Source organism: Phocoena sinus, chromosome 16, assembly GCF_008692025.1.
Source record: "Phocoena sinus isolate mPhoSin1 chromosome 16, mPhoSin1.pri, whole genome shotgun sequence".
Classification (NCBI taxonomy): Eukaryota; Metazoa; Chordata; class Mammalia; order Artiodactyla; family Phocoenidae; genus Phocoena; species Phocoena sinus.
Window position 1 is genome coordinate 53,197,800 of NC_045778.1, and position 17,795 is coordinate 53,215,594.

Genomic DNA, 17,795 nt, shown 5'->3' on the forward strand with positions numbered 1-17,795 from the left:
CGCAGGCTCAGCGGCCATGGCTCACGGGCCCAGCCGCTCCACGGCATGTGGGATCTTCCCGGACTGGGGCACGAACCCGCGTCCCCTGCATCGGCAGGCGGACTCTCAACCACTGCGCCACCAGGGAAGCCCATGATAACTTTTTAAGTCCACAGCGGTGACAGTGGGGGGAGAGAAGGAACACCCACCTTCAAGACTGTGAAGTTATGATAAGAGGCAGCGTTGAGGGTGGGATCCAAGGTACAGCTATCTGCCAGATTCTTGAAGAAACGAGCACAGGTTGTACTTTTACTCTCCAGGAAACCTTAGAAATAAGGGAGTGGTACATGAGAAAGCCTATTTTAAACTGAACAAAAAGGCTGGCGCTTGTACTCCAGGCTCACCTGCAGGATTGCTCTCAGCACAGAGTCCCCCAGCTCCGACTCCTGCAGGCTGCCTCAGCAAGCCTATTACAGACCACTTGGGGAAGTAAGTCAGAATGGGGTCCCCAGCCTAAACAAAGTACAGCAGAAATTTATTCACAGCGAGATTGGACTAACTCCACCAGAAAAGAATAAGCAGAAACAAGTTAACTCAATAGGTTGTTAACATGGACAATACTGCCCTCCAAAAGAGCTGACAGTGGCTTACCTAGTTGCAGGTGGGTATCTCAAAGATACCTCGTCAATTGTCAGTATGTGGGGGAAAACAAAACCAAACGATCCCTCCCCCTTTCGTAGGCTCACCCTGTAAAAAGGTGGTGGTGACTGGGTTTGGAATGTTGAAGTGAATGATTCACCTCCAAACTCTGTAGCCAGGGCCTGGAAGCTGGTTGCATTGACCTTTTGGAGCTTCTGGAAATAGGTTAATTTTGCTAAAATAATTTTAAAAAGAAAAGGGGTTTAGATAAAATAAAATCATTTTTAAGTATCTGGCATACCAAGAAACTAATCTTTAAAAATATTTTTATTGAGGCGTAAAATATACAAAGTATGCAAATGCACTAATCTTAAGCATAAACTCAAAGAATTTTTAAACATTTATATACTTTTATTACTACCACTCAGAACATTTTCCCAGGTTCCCAATCAATACGCCATCTTCAGAGATAATAACAATTTTGATTTCTATCACCTAATAATTTATTTGTAATTTGTTAATTCAATTATTGCTTTAGTATTAAGATCTAAGAATACGACCAACGAATGCCAGTCAGTTCCATGCCTCTGATGCCAGGAATGTGTATGATTAGCAATTTGTGATGAAAATAGGAGTCTCAGTAATGCACACATTTGTCCCATACCAGAGGAGTCTCTAGTACAACAAAACGGTACTGTTTCCATAGGAAGATGGCAGAGTTGGAGACAATATTTGACTTGTCCTCTCCAAGTCTTCCAATCTCCTCTAAACTTCAACTAACCAGTCCTCATAATAAGGCTTCCATCTCTCAAGTATATGGATTTGTTGTATTTTATTCCTTTCACCTTATAATTTCTACATTCAAGATTTTTCAAATACACTCAAAGGGTATTTTCTCTAACAATTCTGTAATTTATATTATAGCAATGTATAAATCTATCCAAGCTCCTGCAGCCATCTCCTTATGGCACTTCAGAACCAGGAGAGAGATGTAGGTAAAAGCCTCTGACATTCTCCCCTGCCCAGAGGGTGGCCTGTAATGAACAACACTCTGCTTTACCACCCAAGTTTTCTGCTAACTTGAAAAAGGGATGTAGCAGAAAATTGGCCCATACTAGTTTCTTTCTTTCTTCATAATTACGGTCATTTGGACAGATTCAAAAGGAAATCAAGACATGTATCACCAAAAGCTAATGAAGATGCCACATAACATAAGCTTGACCTTTATCCTCTGTGATCACAAAGTCCTACTCATTTGACTTTTCAGCTTTCTGACGGAACACGAAATGAAGATAACTCTCAATTCTGGGGCCTTTCAGGCTACTCACTTTCTATCTGTCTCCTAGATCTTTATTACTCAAAGTGTGGTGTACAGACTAGCAGCCCCAGCATTGCCTGGGATGTTGTCAGAAATTCAGAATCTTAAGCCATGCTCCAGAACTACTGAATCAGAATGTGCATGTTAACAAGATCTCCAGGTGATGTGGGTGCATATTAGGATTGAAAAGCCTTGCTCTGGAACAGGTGATGCTAGTGCTGCTGGTCTGCAGACCACCTTCTTCCATCTCTGATCCGAAATGTTCAAATTTTAAAGCTTCCAGGAGCTGTTTAATATTTCCTTCAGAACTCATACCCTGAAAACCACATGGAAGAAATACTTACCTCATTTAAAAATGTAGTTATTTCTATCTTTATAAATGAAAGAAAAGTTAAGCTAAAAAAGAAGGTACGTTGACGGGCTTCCCTGGTGGCGCAGTGGTTGAGAGTCCATCTGCCGATGCAGGCTACAGGGGTGTGTGCCCCGGTCCGGGAGGATCCCACATGCCGCGGAGCGGCTGGGCCCGTGAGCCATGACCGCTGAGCCTGCGCGTCCAGAGCCTGTGCTCCGCAACGGGAGAGGCCACAACAGTGAGAGGCCCGTATACCAAAAAAAAAAAAAAAAGGTACATTGAGATGGATAATATCCATCGGAGTATTTTTTTCATGGCTTAAAAGAGTAAGAGAACGTTAACATTTTTGTCTCTCACTGTAGTGCAGGGATATTGGTGGTAGTGATGGTAAGCAGGAATAATGCAGATAAGAAGCGCAGGCTAAGGATAAATAGAATTTCTACCTAAAATTTCTACCATCATATATGGTATATTATACCCAACAGGACTTAAAGGTATTTAGACTTAGATTGATACAATTTCAGATGTGGAAGGAAGCCCAGAGATCATCTGGTCCAATTCCATTAGGAAATTTCGATCCTAAGAGGTAAATGAGTTGCAAAAGGCCACAGAGCCATCTGGCAGAGCCAGGAGTAGATCACAGATCTCCCGATTCCTGGTCTAGGATTTTTCCCACTCCATCATGTTTTACAGCCTCTAACAATGTCTGTTACTGATGATTATTATCAGCAAATATTAAGCACCGTGGGCAAAGATATGGTCCATCCTTTCTATGCTCCGACAATTTACCTGGGGAGACACAACATTCATATAAAATGATAACAATTCAAAGTATCATATAAGTTCTAAAGGAGTGACTCTCAGGTGTTGCTGGGGAAAGAAAGTTCAGAAACACTGGTCTGGAAACAGTATAGCATGGGAAGCAGGAGGGGATTAAAAGCAGGCAGCACCAGTTGAACGCTACTGAGATATCCCTGGAGCATTTTCATGAGGCTAGAACTAGAAAGCAACGGGAGATTTGGAAAGGATGGGAAAGCTGCAGCTTTATTTTATTAATTTATTTTTTATTTATTTTTGCTGTGTTGGGTCTTCGTTTCTGTGAGAGGGCTTTCTCTAGTTGTGGCAAGCGGGGGCCACTCTTCATCCCGGTGTGCAGGCCTCTCACTATCGCGGCCTCTCTTGTTGCAGAGCACAGGCTCCAGACATACAGGCCCAGTAGTTGTGTCTCACGGGCCTAGTTGCTCTGCGGCATGTGGGACTCTCCCAGACCAGGGCTCGAACCCGTGTCTCCCGCACTAGCAGGCAGACTCTCAACCACTGCGCCAACAGGGAAGCCCTGCAGCCTTAGTTTAAAATGCAGCATTTGCCTTGCTCCCTTTACCTTCTCACAACCTGAATGGCCGCAAGGCTCCTGATAACTGCTTCCAAATTCAAGTCCCCTCAAATCCAAACTTGGTTGCTTTAGGAAACAAATATAGTTTTGCAATTTATTTTCTAACAGATGAAACCAGGATGAGCTGACTTCCAGAGTGTAAGGGACATTTAAGTCTATTTTATGTGAGAACATTATCTTGCTTCTTAGACAATAAATTAAAAAAAGATATATTAGATGTACATCTTTAAAAATGTTATACTCATCACCAACAAATTTTTAAGTCTATTTATTTATTTATTTAGGCTGTGTTGGGTATTCGCTGCCTGCTTTGCTGCTGGGCTTTTCTCTAGTTGCGGCGAGCGGGGCCCACTCTTCCCTGTGGTGCACAGGCTTCTCACTGCGGTGGCCTATCCTGCTGTGGAGCACGGGCCCTAGGCGTACGGACTTCTGCAGTTGTGGTACGCAGGTTCAGTAGTTGTGGCGCACAGGCTTAGCTGCTCCACAGCATGTGGGATCTTCCCAGACCAGGGTTCGAATCTGTGTCCCCTGCATTGGCAGGCGGATTCTTAACCACCGCGCCACCCCAGAAGCCATCTAAGTCTATTTAAAAACCTTAATAACAACTACCTTTCATTTTTATTGCACTCTACAGTTATAGAGCACTTTCACATTCAGAATTAGTGATATTATTTCTCATTCTGCAGTTGAAGAAATGAGCCTGGAAATTTGTTCAAGACTGTGCAGCTGGTAAGTAAATGAAGGGCTGAGACCCAAGTCAAATGCTCTTTCCCCTATATTGTTGCCTCTTAAAATAAAAACAAGGTTGATGTAGACTCATTTGTCAAAGACATTCATTCGTATTATTTGGTGCCTCTTATGTCAGGCACTGGGGATTCAGTGAGCCCCTTCATGGAGACTGTAGAAAGTGGGAGACATAGTCTATCTGTAATCCTCTGAGCTAAGAGGGCTGACTGAAATTAAAGTTCTGTATGGGCTTTCTGATCCACAGCCAAGAGGGCAAAAGAGATTGCCAATGTTCACTAATAAGAGAAAACAGAAGGGGCAGGGGGACAGGTGGAAGGAGAGGGAGCATGATAGAGATCCAAAGGGGGGGAAAAAAAGTTTAAAAAACAAAGAAAAGGAATAAACGTCAGAGACTAAGCTAACCCTCAGTAAATGTTAGGCAATAGGAATAGCCAACATATTTCTACTCACAGTTGTTCACATGGACACAAAACTGCTTAATTCCATTTGAATCCATGAAAACTCTTGAAGGAAACGGGGAATTACTTCGGAAGATAAGAGAGTTGTCTACACACACCCAACTTGAAGACCTGAGGAAACAGGAGGGAGAATAGATACATTTAGAATGAGGATTAGGTCCAAAGAAGGGTGCCCCACCGGTATCAGTCAGATGCCAAAGATAGGACTCCTTGGGCAGCCACAGGACAATACGAAGATTCTATTCTATTGGCCAGCCCTGCTCTAGAGCACCATAAGTGGAACGGCTCTCCTGGGAAAAACCAAGGTAGTTCCATTCCCAGGAGTGGAAGTGGGGATGGGAGGCACGAAGTATAACTCTTCCTACTTCCAAATGTTACTTATTCTATTGCCCCAATCCCCTTTAGGATTCAACCTGAGCATCGCAGCTCACCTCACGCTGCCTGGAAGGCAGAAGGAGAAAACTGTCCTGGGATGGAGAAGATAGCAGTCCCTGTCGCAGCAGCAATTCATATCGCAGGCACCGGGAGTCAAGTCACAGACACAAATCGGTAAGACTATAAAAGTACAACATAAAGCAGAGCAAATGGGGTGTGCATTCCCAAACTCTTCCAAGTGTTAATTCCCCTTCTTCCAACAACCCCACTCCTTACTTTATGGGAATTCACTTTGTTCACAGAATTTGGATCTAAGTCAGCAGTTTCCAATCCCGCATCCTCTCCCCTCACCTGGGAAGAGATCCACGGTCCTATTCCCAGGCGCCGAGGGAGTCACGACAGTAGGACTCACTGTAGAGACGCCAGGCACCTCCGAGGAGGATTGAAGGGTCTCGCCCTGCGTCCTTGGCCCCAGGTCCGATTGGGTGGACACTGCCCCAGACGGGGACGGAGATGGCTGAGGCCGGACGCCCTCGGGGACCATCAGGAAGAACACATGCAGCAGCGCGAGCTGCGAGGTAAACATGCAGTAATACAGACGTCTCCACCAAATGGTTTGAGGTGGGTTTCGGTGGTCTCTAGACGCGTCGCTAGAGAGTGGGTGGGAGGAGTCGCATGGCGTCTGACGTCATCCGTATGCGTCTGCTCATTGGCTCATGGCAATGGCCGAGCGCTCTTCAGCCAATAGAAGGCGGCGTTGTTACAGATCCTTCAGCATCTTTCAGTCTGCGCCCTCCTCCTTAGGCCAAGCCCGGCACTGTCTCCGTCGCTCGGCAACCGCCAAACTGGCAAAGGAGCCCTTGTCTCTTCTCTCCGCTGAGTGGCAGTAGGAGCTCAGCCCAATGCCCCTTGTGCACAGACTTCGCGGCCCAGAGGGCAGAGCCCTTCCTTGATAGAGGGAAGCCTCAGAGGCTGCAACTAGAATTGCGTATCTTTTTCACTCCGGATTCTAACGGTGAGAATCCTTTTCTTTCTTTCTTTCTTTTTTTAAGTATGAGCCCATTTTTAGAGAGCTCGTTTTATTTATTTAAAATTTTATTATTTATTTATTTGGCTGCATTGGCCCTAGATTGCTGCGTGGGGGCTTTCTCTAGTTGCAGCAGGCCGGGGAGCGGGGGCTACTCTTCCTTGCCATGCGTGGGCTTCTCATTGCGGTGGCTTCTCTTGTTGCGGAGCATGGGCTCTAGGCACGCGGGCTTCAGTAGTTGTGGCACACAGGCTCAGTAGTTGTGGCTCGTGGGCTCTAGATTGCAGGCCCAGTAGTTGTGGCGCACGAGCTTAGTTACCCCACAGCATGTGGGATCTTCCTGGACCAGGGCTCGAACCCGTGTCCCCTACATTGGCAGGCGAATTTTTTTGTTGTTTATTTTAGTTTTGGCTGCGTTGTGTCTTCGTTGCTGAGCATGGACTTTCTCTAGTTACGCCGAGCGGGGGCTACTCTTCGTTGCAGTGCGCAGGCTTCTCATTGCGGTGGCTTTTTTCTTGTGGTGGAGCACGGGCTCTAGGCGCCCAGGCCTCAGTAGCTTTAGCTCTCAGGCTCAGTAGTTGTGGCGCACGGGCTTAGTTGCTCCGCAGCATGTGGGATCTTCCCAGACCAGGGCTCGAACCCATGTCCCCTGCACTGGCAGGCGGATTCTTAACCACTGCGCCACCAGGGAGGTCTGAGAATCCTTTTCTAAAGGATAATCTTAGGGAGGAAATCACACTGACGGTCACACTGAGAACTTCTTTAAATTTAAATTTTAGCCAAGGGACGGAGAAGAAAACTTATTTTTTGCTATTATTATAAATCGCCACTTCTTTTTTTTTCTTTTTGGCTGCCCCGCGGGGCTTGAGGGACCTTAATTCCCCGATTCCCCGATCAAGGATCAAACCCAGACCCCTGCCACTGAGCGTGCCAAGTCCTAACCACTGGACTGCCAAGGAATTCCTTAAATTGCCACTTTTTGTAGCCCTCTTTAGAAAGTTTTGTTTTTTCCCAGGAGTCGTGTGCCTCTTCTGATTCCCTAGAACAGCACTGTCCAATAGAACTTTCTGCAGTGTGGGAAATGTTCTGTATGTACACTGTTCAGTATTGCAGCTACAGGCTATTTGTGGCTACTGCGCACTTGACATGTGGCTAATGTGACTGAGGAGCTGACTTTTAAATTTTTAATTAATTCAAAGTTAACCACACATGACTCGTATTTAGCATATTGGATAGTACAACTCTAGGATATCAAAATCTTGTTCCTGCTAGACTCACTGTTTTTGTCAATCTGCACAGTCCTGATATCTGGATTATTTCAATTGCTTGGTTGGGGATATAAATTAAGATCTGTTAAGAGTTACCTAACATCTAATACCCTTACCAAAACCTAGCTAATACCTTCTTTTCCAAGTGAATCGCTTAGGCAGATAAATTTTAGGGCACCTGACCTTGCTTACATTCTCTGACAAGATATTGATATTCTGTTGTTTTGAAGTCAGTGGCTAAATGTATCTCTGTGTTATAAACGTTCTCAAAATCTTTTTATGTGATTGTGTGTTGGACTGCTATAAGAGCTATCTATATTTGTGTTTGGGCATAAAATATTTATCTACCTTTTTAGTAATTTCTGTAGGAAAAGGCCATGTTCATATTATTCAAATTATATGCATTTATCAGAATATAAGCTCCACAAAGCAGAGGGTTTTGTCTGTTTTGTTCACTGTTTGTATCCCCTGCCTAGAACAGTGCCTAGGACATGTTAGATATGCATTAAATATTTTTTAAAAGATTGTTTTGTTGAACTCTTTAGATTTAGCTGCTATGAATATTTAGTGTTTATATGATTTCAGGATTGCATTTATTTATATAAAATTTCTATTGTAAACCAATTGGAGACCATTTTAGATTTCCAAGTTTGCATTTTACTCTTTAATTCTCAATCAGTGGTAAATCAGTGATAAGTTATTAATGAATTTATTAGTGTTGGCAAAAGAGCCTGTTGATTGAAGTAATTTCAGGGTTGAGTGTAGGGAAATAACATTTCAAGATTACTGAGTTACTTTTTCTTAGTTTTGAATTTTAGCACTTTATATATTTTTAAAATACTCTTTTTTGTTATAGTTGAGCAAAAATATTATTTATATTTTGTTGTGATATGTTTTTGGGAATCTCTGTAATGTGGAACTCTCAGGTCTTTTGAGATATTAAAATCTGGAAGATAATTTTGAGGAATGACAATGAAACTTATTCACATGTGTCACGCAGATGCCAATTTCAACATGGGGATTGAGTCTTAAATTGAAATAGCTTAATATGATATCACCTCAGAAGCAGAGATTTCCAAAAAAGATCATACGATACTAGCAGCTGTCTGTGTTTGGTACTAAAAGAGTTCAATATGTGCTTAGAAATTTAACCAAGAGGTTGAATCAAGATGGCAGACTGAGAACAAGTTCTAGCCTCTCCTGACTCCTCCCCTCTTTAGAAAATCTCTAAAAATTACAGGAAAGTTACATGAATACACCCTCTCATATGCATCCATGCACATACGTTGATATTGAAAAACATGAAGGAGTGCTCTCAATGGCCCAGACATTATGACAATCTTTGAAAAAAGAAGGCCAACGGGACTGGAATATAGTTGGACAAACAAAAGTTGCATAAACAGAGGCTTAATATAGAAGTAGGAGTGGCTCTTGGGGGTGTTATAAGCACACAGAAAGAAGCTATTGATATCTGTAGGGCCCTTGGACAATTGAGTTATTGATTGAGGTACCACTGTAGGAAGAGTCAGATAGGTCAGCCTCTCAACCTTGCTTCCATGTGAAAGCAGCGAATCGAAGAACTTGCTCCTAAAGAAGGCAGGGACAGTCATGTAGGCACTTTTGTTAAAAAGATAGAACAGGGCCCTGATGGCTTTTGACAACTAGGGGGAAGAGAGAGGCCCCACATCTTGAAGACTGGTATCAATTCCCTTTATCAAGCTGCACACCCAACATTCCCTCCTCCACAAATCTACCAAAAATATAGTTTAAAAAGGACATATTACTTTCAAAAGAGCAATAATAAGACTCACACCTGACTTTTTAACAGAAATAAGGAAATCCATGAAAAGTGGAATAATGTTTTAAAAGAAGTTAACCTAGAAATCTATACCCAGCAAAATAGACTTCAAAATGAAGATACAAATGTGTTTAGAAAATGAAAATTGAGAAAAAAAACTTTTTTGTTACAGACCCACACAAAGAATTGTTAAAGGGAGTTATTCAGGCTCAAGGAAAAATGATCCCAGATGGAAGCACAGAAATGCAGGAATAAATTAAGAGCAATGGAAAGGATAAATACAAGGTCAGTATATAAAACTCAATTGTATTCCTATATTATAGCAATAATAAATTAGAAAATAATAAATTTTAGGTGATAAAATTTATAATAATATAAAAAATTAAATACCTATGAATAAATCTAAAATAGTACAAGATCTCTTCATATCAAACTATATACTATTTCTGAGAGGAATTAAAGAAAACCTAAGTAAATGGAGGGCTGCACCAAATTCAGGCTAGGAAGACTTTTAATGAAAACATATTACTTCTTCCAAATTGATGTATAGATTCAGTGCAGTCCCAGTAAAAATTGACATTTTGTGGTAAAAATTGACCAGCTGATTTCAAATTTACAGTTGACCATTGAATAACATGGCTTTGAGCTGTGTGGGTCCCCTTACATGTAGATTTTTTTCGATAGTAAATACTAAGTTACTAGATGATCTATGGATTTTCGACTGGGTAGGGGTTGGCACTCCCAACTCCCTCGTTGTTCAAGGGTAAACTGTATATGTAATTGCAAAAGGCCAAGAATAGCCAAGAGAGTCTCAAAGAAGAACAAAGTTGGAGGGCCTATACCTACCATATATCACCTCTTATTATTGAGATAGACTCATTATTAGGATAAAATGGTACAGCTTTGGCTCTAAGATAGACAAATAGACCAATAGAAAAGAATAGCGGCCAGAAACAAACCAACACACATATAGCCTTTTGACTTATGACAAAAGTGATACTGCAGTGCAGTGAGGAAGTGTGAGCTTATCAATAAATTATGCTGGGTCAATTGGATATTCATAAGACCACAGTGTGTCTTGACTCCTAGCTATGTATACCCAAACATCAATTTCACATAGATTGTAGACTTAGGTAAAACAACAAAACTACTACAAGATAACATGAGAGAACATCCTTATGATCTGGGGAAGGCGAATATTTCTTAAACTGTACAGAAAAATCACTGATCATTAAAAGATTGATATAGTTTATCATTAAAGTTGAGAACTTCTTTTATAAAAATATGCCATTAAGAGAATAAAAAGGCAAGCTTCTCAGTTTTTTTTCCTTAAGAAAATAAGCAATGACTATGCATTGAATCATTTTCATCAACTGATATTTTTTAAATTAAATTTTAAAGTTTGTGATAAGTGTATATTCACATGAGGTTGTAGGATATAATACAAGGAGATACTGTGTACCCCCTAAAGATAACAACTTACAAAACTATGGTACACACAACCAGAATATTGGCATTCATACAATCCACCCATTTTCTTCAGATCTTCCCAGTTTTACTTTTACACGTGCGTGCGTGTATATTAAGTTCTATGCAGTTTTATCACATGTGGTTTCATGCATCCACCACCACAGTAAAGATTCAAAGCAGTTCCATCACCACAAAGTTCCTTCCTGTTGTTCTTTCATAACCATTCCCACCCCACCCCCCACTCTCTCTCTCCAGAATGCATTTTTAACCATCATTAATTTTTATAATAACCATGATTAAAATAACTATGTAATTTATTTATTTTTAAAAAATTTTTATTTTTTTGGCTGCATTGGGTCTTCATTGCTGCACGCGGGCTTTCTCTAGTTGCAGCGAGTGGGGGCTACTGTTCGTGGTGGTACGCAGGCTTCTCATTGTGGTGGCTTCTCTTGTTGTGAAGCTCAGGCTCTAGGCACATGGGCTTCAGTAGTTGTGGCACATGGGCTCAGTAGTTGTGGCTCGTGGGCTCTAGAGTGCAGGCTCAGTAGTTGTGGCACATGGGCTTAGTTGCTCTGCGGCATGTGGGATCTTCCCGGACCGGGGCTTGAACCCATGTGCCCTGCATTGGCAGGTGGATTCTTAACCACTGCGCCACCAGGGAAGTCCAATAACTGTGTAATTTAAACAGTGGTTCACAAGCATTTATCCAAGTCAATCAAATAAATGGTGCCTATATGTTTAACAGAAAGAGAAAGTTTAGTAACTCTGGAGGAATTAATTTCCTTGCTTATTAAGAGATTAATAAACAAAGAATACATTATAGAAGGAAGAAATATGTTTTCACTTTGAAACCACTTAAAAAAATTTCTTTAGCTGTTAGTATTAATAGTATTATACTAATTAGACACTGCCTACCATTCCTAAATAGAAACTCACTTATGATGTTATCCTTCTCCTTAATGCAGGAGGGGTATCTATTCCTTTTCTTTTCCATTCTTTTCTTTTTTTACTTTTCTTCCTCATTTCATCCTTTGGAGACTGTCTATAGTCCCACCTTTTCTCCAGTCTGAATCTTGAGTAGACTGATAATTGCTAACCGCATACCCATTCTTTCTCTCAAATAAACAGAGTCCCAATTTTCTACTGAGCACAATGTAGCCGAAAGATGACTACATTGCAGCAATTTGGAGTTTTGCATATAGTTCTGACCAAAGAGATATACATTAATGAACTGATGGGACTTCAGGGAAATCTCTTGAGAAATGAAGGCTGTTCCCCCTTTTCCTCCCTTCTCTATCCTGCTGCTTAAATTTTGAGTGAAATGGCTGGAGCTTTAGCAGTCATTTTGGAACATGGGAAGACATGTAAGTAAAGCTAAGCAGCAAAATGGAAGAAACCCAGATCCCTGACACCCATAAAAACTTTGTGCCTGCACAGGACTTGCTACCTCTGGACTTCTTTCGTATGTAAGAGAAATAATTTTGTAAAGGAAATCGTAACATATTTTAGCAGCTTACCCATACTTTCATAATAATTAGAACTCTCAAAGACTGATTCACATGATTACTTTAAATATATTTACATATTTAAATCAGAATTTTTACTAGAAACTAAGGTAGAATTTAAACTAGAGTTAAACTAGAATCTCTGTGTTGGTGTCTATTGATTATCTTTTGTCATTCAGTTTGTGATCTTAGGTTATAGGTATGATGGATTTTTGGTCAAAACTTGGACATTTTGGTTATTATGTTATGGGGCTCTGTATCTTAATTTATTTCTCTTTTAGCCAGCTTCCTCTGATACTACTGTGGAAGGGATGTGCTGCCCCATTACTCCCAGGTGGCAATGAAAGTCCTGGTTCCCCACTCAGTCCCCATTGATACCCAAGGGAGCAACACTGCTTGTTACTGCTGGGTGGGAGTGAGAGCCAGCTTCCTCCAAGTTTGGGATGTATAAGGCAAAAATAAATCCTAGGGAACTCATCACTGTGTCTTTTCTAGGGTCTCTAGGTCACCAACCAATCTGCCTTTTCTCTCCATCTTATAGAATCTTCTTATTTTTTTATATACAGTGTCTAGAGTTTTCAATTGTACTTAACCAGCAAGAATATGGAAAAATATATCTATTCATTCCTCCTTGAAGCATTTATGTGTTTTATTACAGAGAGGCGTTGCTGAATCCCTCATGCTGCCAAAACTGGAAGTCCTTCTTTCTGCTTTTGTCCCTTAAACATTTTTTTCCTTCCCTCCACTTTTACAATTTCTATCACTAGTTTAACTAATAATCATCTTCAGTAATATAAGTTAAAAAATAAAATGTAACTGTATTCAAAGCATTCTAGTTATCTATTTGTGCATAACAAACCATACCAAAATTTTGTGGCATAAAGTGACAGCTACTTTATTGTCATTATGGATTCTCTGGGTCAGGAATTTGGGCAGGGTACAGCAGAGATGGCTTATCTTTGGTTCATGATGTCTGAGGTCTCTGCTGGCAAGACTTGAAGAGCTGGGGGAGACTTTACTGGCTGGGGTCCAGAGTCATCTGTAGGTTTCCTACTCACATGTCTGGTGCCTGGGCTGGGAATACCTGAAGACTGGGTTTAGTTGGGCCTATTAACTGGAATGCCTATTATGTGGTCTCTCTTTGTGGTTTAGGCTTCCTCACAGTATGGCAGCCTCAGGATAGTTGGACTTTTTAAATGGTGGCTCAGGGCTTCAGGAGTGAGTGTTCTAGTGAACAAGGCAGAACCTGAATGGCCTTTTTGATATAGACTTAAAAGCCATATAGTGTCACTTCTACTTTACTTCATTGGCTGAAGAAGTTTCAAGCCTACTCAGAGTACTATATGGACAACCCCCCCTGACCTCTCTGTGGGAGGTGTGTAAAAAAATTGAAGCCAATTTTTTAAACTGCCACAAAATGTATACAAACTTTGAATATCTTTTATACAGAAAGTTTTAATTAAAGTAAATGTAAAAAAGTTTACAAACAATGCCTTCAAGAAATTATTATTCTTCTAGAAAAGGAACTACAAAAACAAATCCAAAACAATTAAGAAAATGGTCATAGGTACATACATATTGATGATTACCTTAAACGTGAATGGATTAAATGCTCCAACCAAAAGACACAGGCTTGCTGAATGGATACAAAAACAAAACCCAGGGCTTCCCTAGTGGTGCAGTGGTGGAGGGTCCACCTGCCGATTCAGGGGACACGGGTTCGTGCCCCGGTCTGGGAGGATCCCACATGCTGCGGGGCAGCTGGGCCCATGAGCCATGGCCGCTGAGCCTGCACATCCAGAGCCTGTGCTCTGCAACAGGAGAGGCCACAGCAGTGAGAGGCCCGTGTACTGCAAAAAAAACCCCAAAACTAACAAACAAACAAACAAAAAAACAAGACCCATATATATGCTGTCTACAAGAGACCCACTTCAGGCCTAGGGACAAATACAGACTGAAAGTGAGGGGATGGAAAAAGATATTCCATGCAAATGGAAATCAAAAGAAAGCTGGAGTAGCAACACTCATATCAGATAAAATAGACTCTAAAATAAGGAATGTTACAAGAGACAAGGAAGGACACTATGTAATGATCAAGGGCTCAATCCAAGGAGAAGATATAACAATTATAAATATATATGCACCCAACATAGGAGCACCTCAGTACATAAGGCAACTGCTAACAGCTATAAAAGAGAAAATCGACAGTAACACAGTAATAGTGGAGGACTTTAGCACCTCACTTTCACCAATGGACAGATCATCCAAAATGAAAATTAATAAGGAAACACAAGCTTTAAATGACACAATAGACCAGATAGATTTAATTGATATTTATAGGACATTCCATCCAAAAACAGCAGATTACACTTTCTTCTCAAGTGGGCATGGAACATTCTCCAGGATAGATCACACCTTGGGTCACAAATCAAGCCTCGGTAAATTTAAGAAAATTGAAATCATCAAGCATCTTTTCTGACCACAATGCTATGAGATTAGAAATCAGTTACAGGGAAAAATACATAAAAAACACAAACACATTGGAGGCTAAACAATACGTTACTAAATAACCAAGAGATCACTGAAGAAATCAAAGAGAAAATCAAAAAATACCTAGAGACAAATGACAATGAAAACACGATGATCCAAAACCTATGGGATACAGCGAAAACAGTTCTAAGAGGGAAGTTTATAGCTATACAAGTTTACCTCAAGAAACAAGAAAAATCTCAAATAAACAATCTAAGCTTACACCTAAAGGAGCTAGAGAAAGAGGGACAAACAAAACCGAAAGTTAGCAGAAGGAAAGAAATCATAAAGATCAGAGCAGAAATAAATGAAATAGAAACAAAGAAAGCAATAGCAAAGATCAATAAAACTAAAAGCTGGTTCTTTGAGAAGATAAACAAAATTGATAAACCATTAGCCAGACTCATCAAGAAAAAGAGGGAGAGGACTCAAATCAATAAAATTAGAAATGAAAATGGAGAAGTTACAACAGACACCGCAGAAATACAAAGCATCCCAAGAGAATACTACAAGCAACTCTATGCCAAGAAAATGGCCAACCTAGAAGAAATGGACAAATTCATAGAAAGGTATAACCTTCCAAGACTGAACCAGGAAGAAGTAGAAGATATGAACAGACCAGTCACAAGTAACGAAATTGAAACTGTGCTTAAAAATCTTCCAACAAACAAAAGTTCAGGACCAGATGGCTTCACAGGTGAATTCTATCAAACATTTAGAGAAGAGCTAACACCCATCCTTCTCAAGCTCTTCCAGGAGGAAGGAAAACTCCCAAACTCATTCTGTGAGGCCACCATCACCCTGATACCAAAACCAGACAAAGATACTACAAAAAAAGAAAATTACAGACCAATATCACTGATGAATATAGATGCAAAAATTCTCAACAAAATACTAGCAAACAGAATCCAACAACACATTAAAAGGATCATATACCATGATCAAGTGGGATTTATCCCAGGGAAGCAAGGATTCTTCAATATATGCAAATCAGTCAATGTGATACACCATATTAACAAACTGAAGAATAAAAACCATATGATCATCTCAATAGATGCAGAAAAAGCTTTTGACAAAATTCAACACCCATTTATGATAAAAGCTCTCCAGAAAGTGGGCATAGAGGGAACCTATCTCAACATAATAAAGGCCATATACAACAAACCCACAGCAAACATCATTCTCAGTGGTGAAAAACTGAAAGTATTTCCACTAAGATCAGGAACAAGACAAGGATGTCCACTCTCACCACTATTATTCAAAATAGTTTTGGAAGTCCTAGCCATGAAAATCAGAGAAGAAAAAGAAATAAAAGGAATACAAATTGGAAAAGAAGACGTATAACTGTCATTGTTTGCAGATGGCATGATACTATACATAGAGAATCCTAAAGATGCCACCAGAAAACTACTAGAGCTAATCCATGAATTTGGTAAAGTTGCAGGATACAAAATTAATGCACAGAAATCTCCTGCATTCCTTTACACTAATGATGAAAAATCTGAAAGGGAAATTAAGGAAACACTCTTTTTTATCATTGCAACAAAAAGAATAAAATACCTAGGAATAAACCTACCTAGGGAGACAAAAGACCTGTATGCAGAAAGCTATAAGACACTGATGAAAGAAATTAAAGATGATACAAACAGATGGAGAGATATACTGTGTCTTAGATTGGAAGAATCAACATTGCGAAAATGACTATACTAGCCAAAGCAATCTACACATAAAATGCAGTCCCTATCAAACTACCAATGGCATTTTTCACAGAACTAGAACAAAAAATTTCACAATTTGTATGGAAACACAAAAGACCATGAACAGCCAAAGCAATCTTGAGAAAGAAAAATGGAGCTGGATGATTCAGGCTCCCTGACTTCAGACTATACTACAAAGCTACAGTAATCGAGACAGTATGGTACTGGCACAAAAACAGAAATATAGATCAATAGAACAGGATAGAAAGCCCAGAGATAAATCCATGCACATATGGTCACCTTATCTTTGGTAAAGGAGGCAAGAATATACAATGGAGAAAAGACAGCCTCTTCAATAAGTGGTGCTGGGAAAACTGAACAGCTACATGTAAAACAATGAAATTAGAACACTCCCTAACACCATACACAAAAATAAACTCAAAATGAATTAAAGATCTAAATGTAAGTAAGGCCAGACACTATCAAACTCTTAGAGGAAAACATAGGCAGAACACTATATGACATAAATCACATCAAGATCCTTTTTTGACCCACCTCCTAGAGAAATGGAAATAAAAACAAAAATAAACAAATGGGACCTAATGAAACTTAAAAGCTTTTGCACAGCAAAGGAAACCATAAACAAGATGAAAAGACAACCCTCAGAATGGGACAAAATATTTTCAAAGAATCATTGGACAAAGGATTAATCTCCAAAATATATAATCAGCTCATGCAGCTTAATATTAAAAAAACAAACAACCCAATCCAAAAATGGGCAGAAGACCTAAATAGACATTTCTCCAAAGAAGACATACCGATGGCCCAGAAGCACATGAAAAGCTGCTCAACATCACTAATTATTAGAGAAATGCAAATCAAAACTACAATGAGGTATCACCTCACACCATTTAGAATGGGCATCATCAGAAAATCTACAAACAACAAATGCTGGAGAGGGTGTGGAGAAAATGCTGGAGGGTGTAAATTGATACAGCCACTATGGAGAACAGTATGGAGGTTCCTTAAAGAACTAAAAATAGAATTACCATATGACCCAGCAATCCCACTACTGGACATACACCTAGAGAAAACCATAATTCAAAAAGACACATGCACCCCAATGTTCATTGCAGCACTATTTACAATAGCCAGGACATGGAAGCAACCTAAATGCCCATCGACAGACGAATGGATAAAGAAGATGTGGTACATATATACAGTGTAATATTACTCAGCC

General features: G+C 40.3%; 2 protein-coding genes across 8 annotated transcripts in view; one reads left to right on the forward strand and one right to left on the reverse strand.

Moving 5' to 3' along the window:
• TCTN3 (tectonic family member 3) overlaps nucleotides 1-17,795 on the reverse strand; it is a 45,267-nt gene that overhangs the window by 24,556 nt on the left and 2,916 nt on the right. For 2 of the 4 annotated variants that reach the window (XM_032607358.1, XM_032607360.1), the window contains exons 1-6: nucleotides 5,613-5,924; nucleotides 5,318-5,441; nucleotides 4,879-4,997; nucleotides 726-853; nucleotides 384-492; nucleotides 189-304 (exon numbers count right to left, since the gene is read on the reverse strand). In XM_032607358.1, coding sequence (XP_032463249.1) covers nucleotides 189-304; nucleotides 384-492; nucleotides 726-853; nucleotides 4,879-4,997; nucleotides 5,318-5,441; nucleotides 5,613-5,847 — 831 coding nt within the window. In that variant the 5' untranslated portion in view covers nucleotides 5,848-5,924. Of the gene's footprint in view, nucleotides 1-188; nucleotides 305-383; nucleotides 493-725; nucleotides 854-4,878; nucleotides 4,998-5,317; nucleotides 5,442-5,612; nucleotides 5,947-17,795 lie in introns of those variants that run through there. The other 2 variants (XM_032607359.1, XM_032607361.1) reach the window with 2 other exon arrangements.
• The window catches only part of ENTPD1 (ectonucleoside triphosphate diphosphohydrolase 1), a 124,940-nt gene continuing 113,205 nt past the window's right edge, over nucleotides 6,061-17,795 (forward strand). For 2 of the 4 annotated variants that reach the window (XM_032607362.1, XM_032607366.1), the window contains exons 1-2: nucleotides 6,061-6,276; nucleotides 9,527-9,639. The gene's annotated coding sequence lies outside the window, so the exon portion shown is untranslated. The remainder of the gene's footprint in view (nucleotides 6,277-9,526; nucleotides 9,640-17,795) is intronic. The other 2 variants (XM_032607370.1, XM_032607371.1) reach the window with 2 other exon arrangements.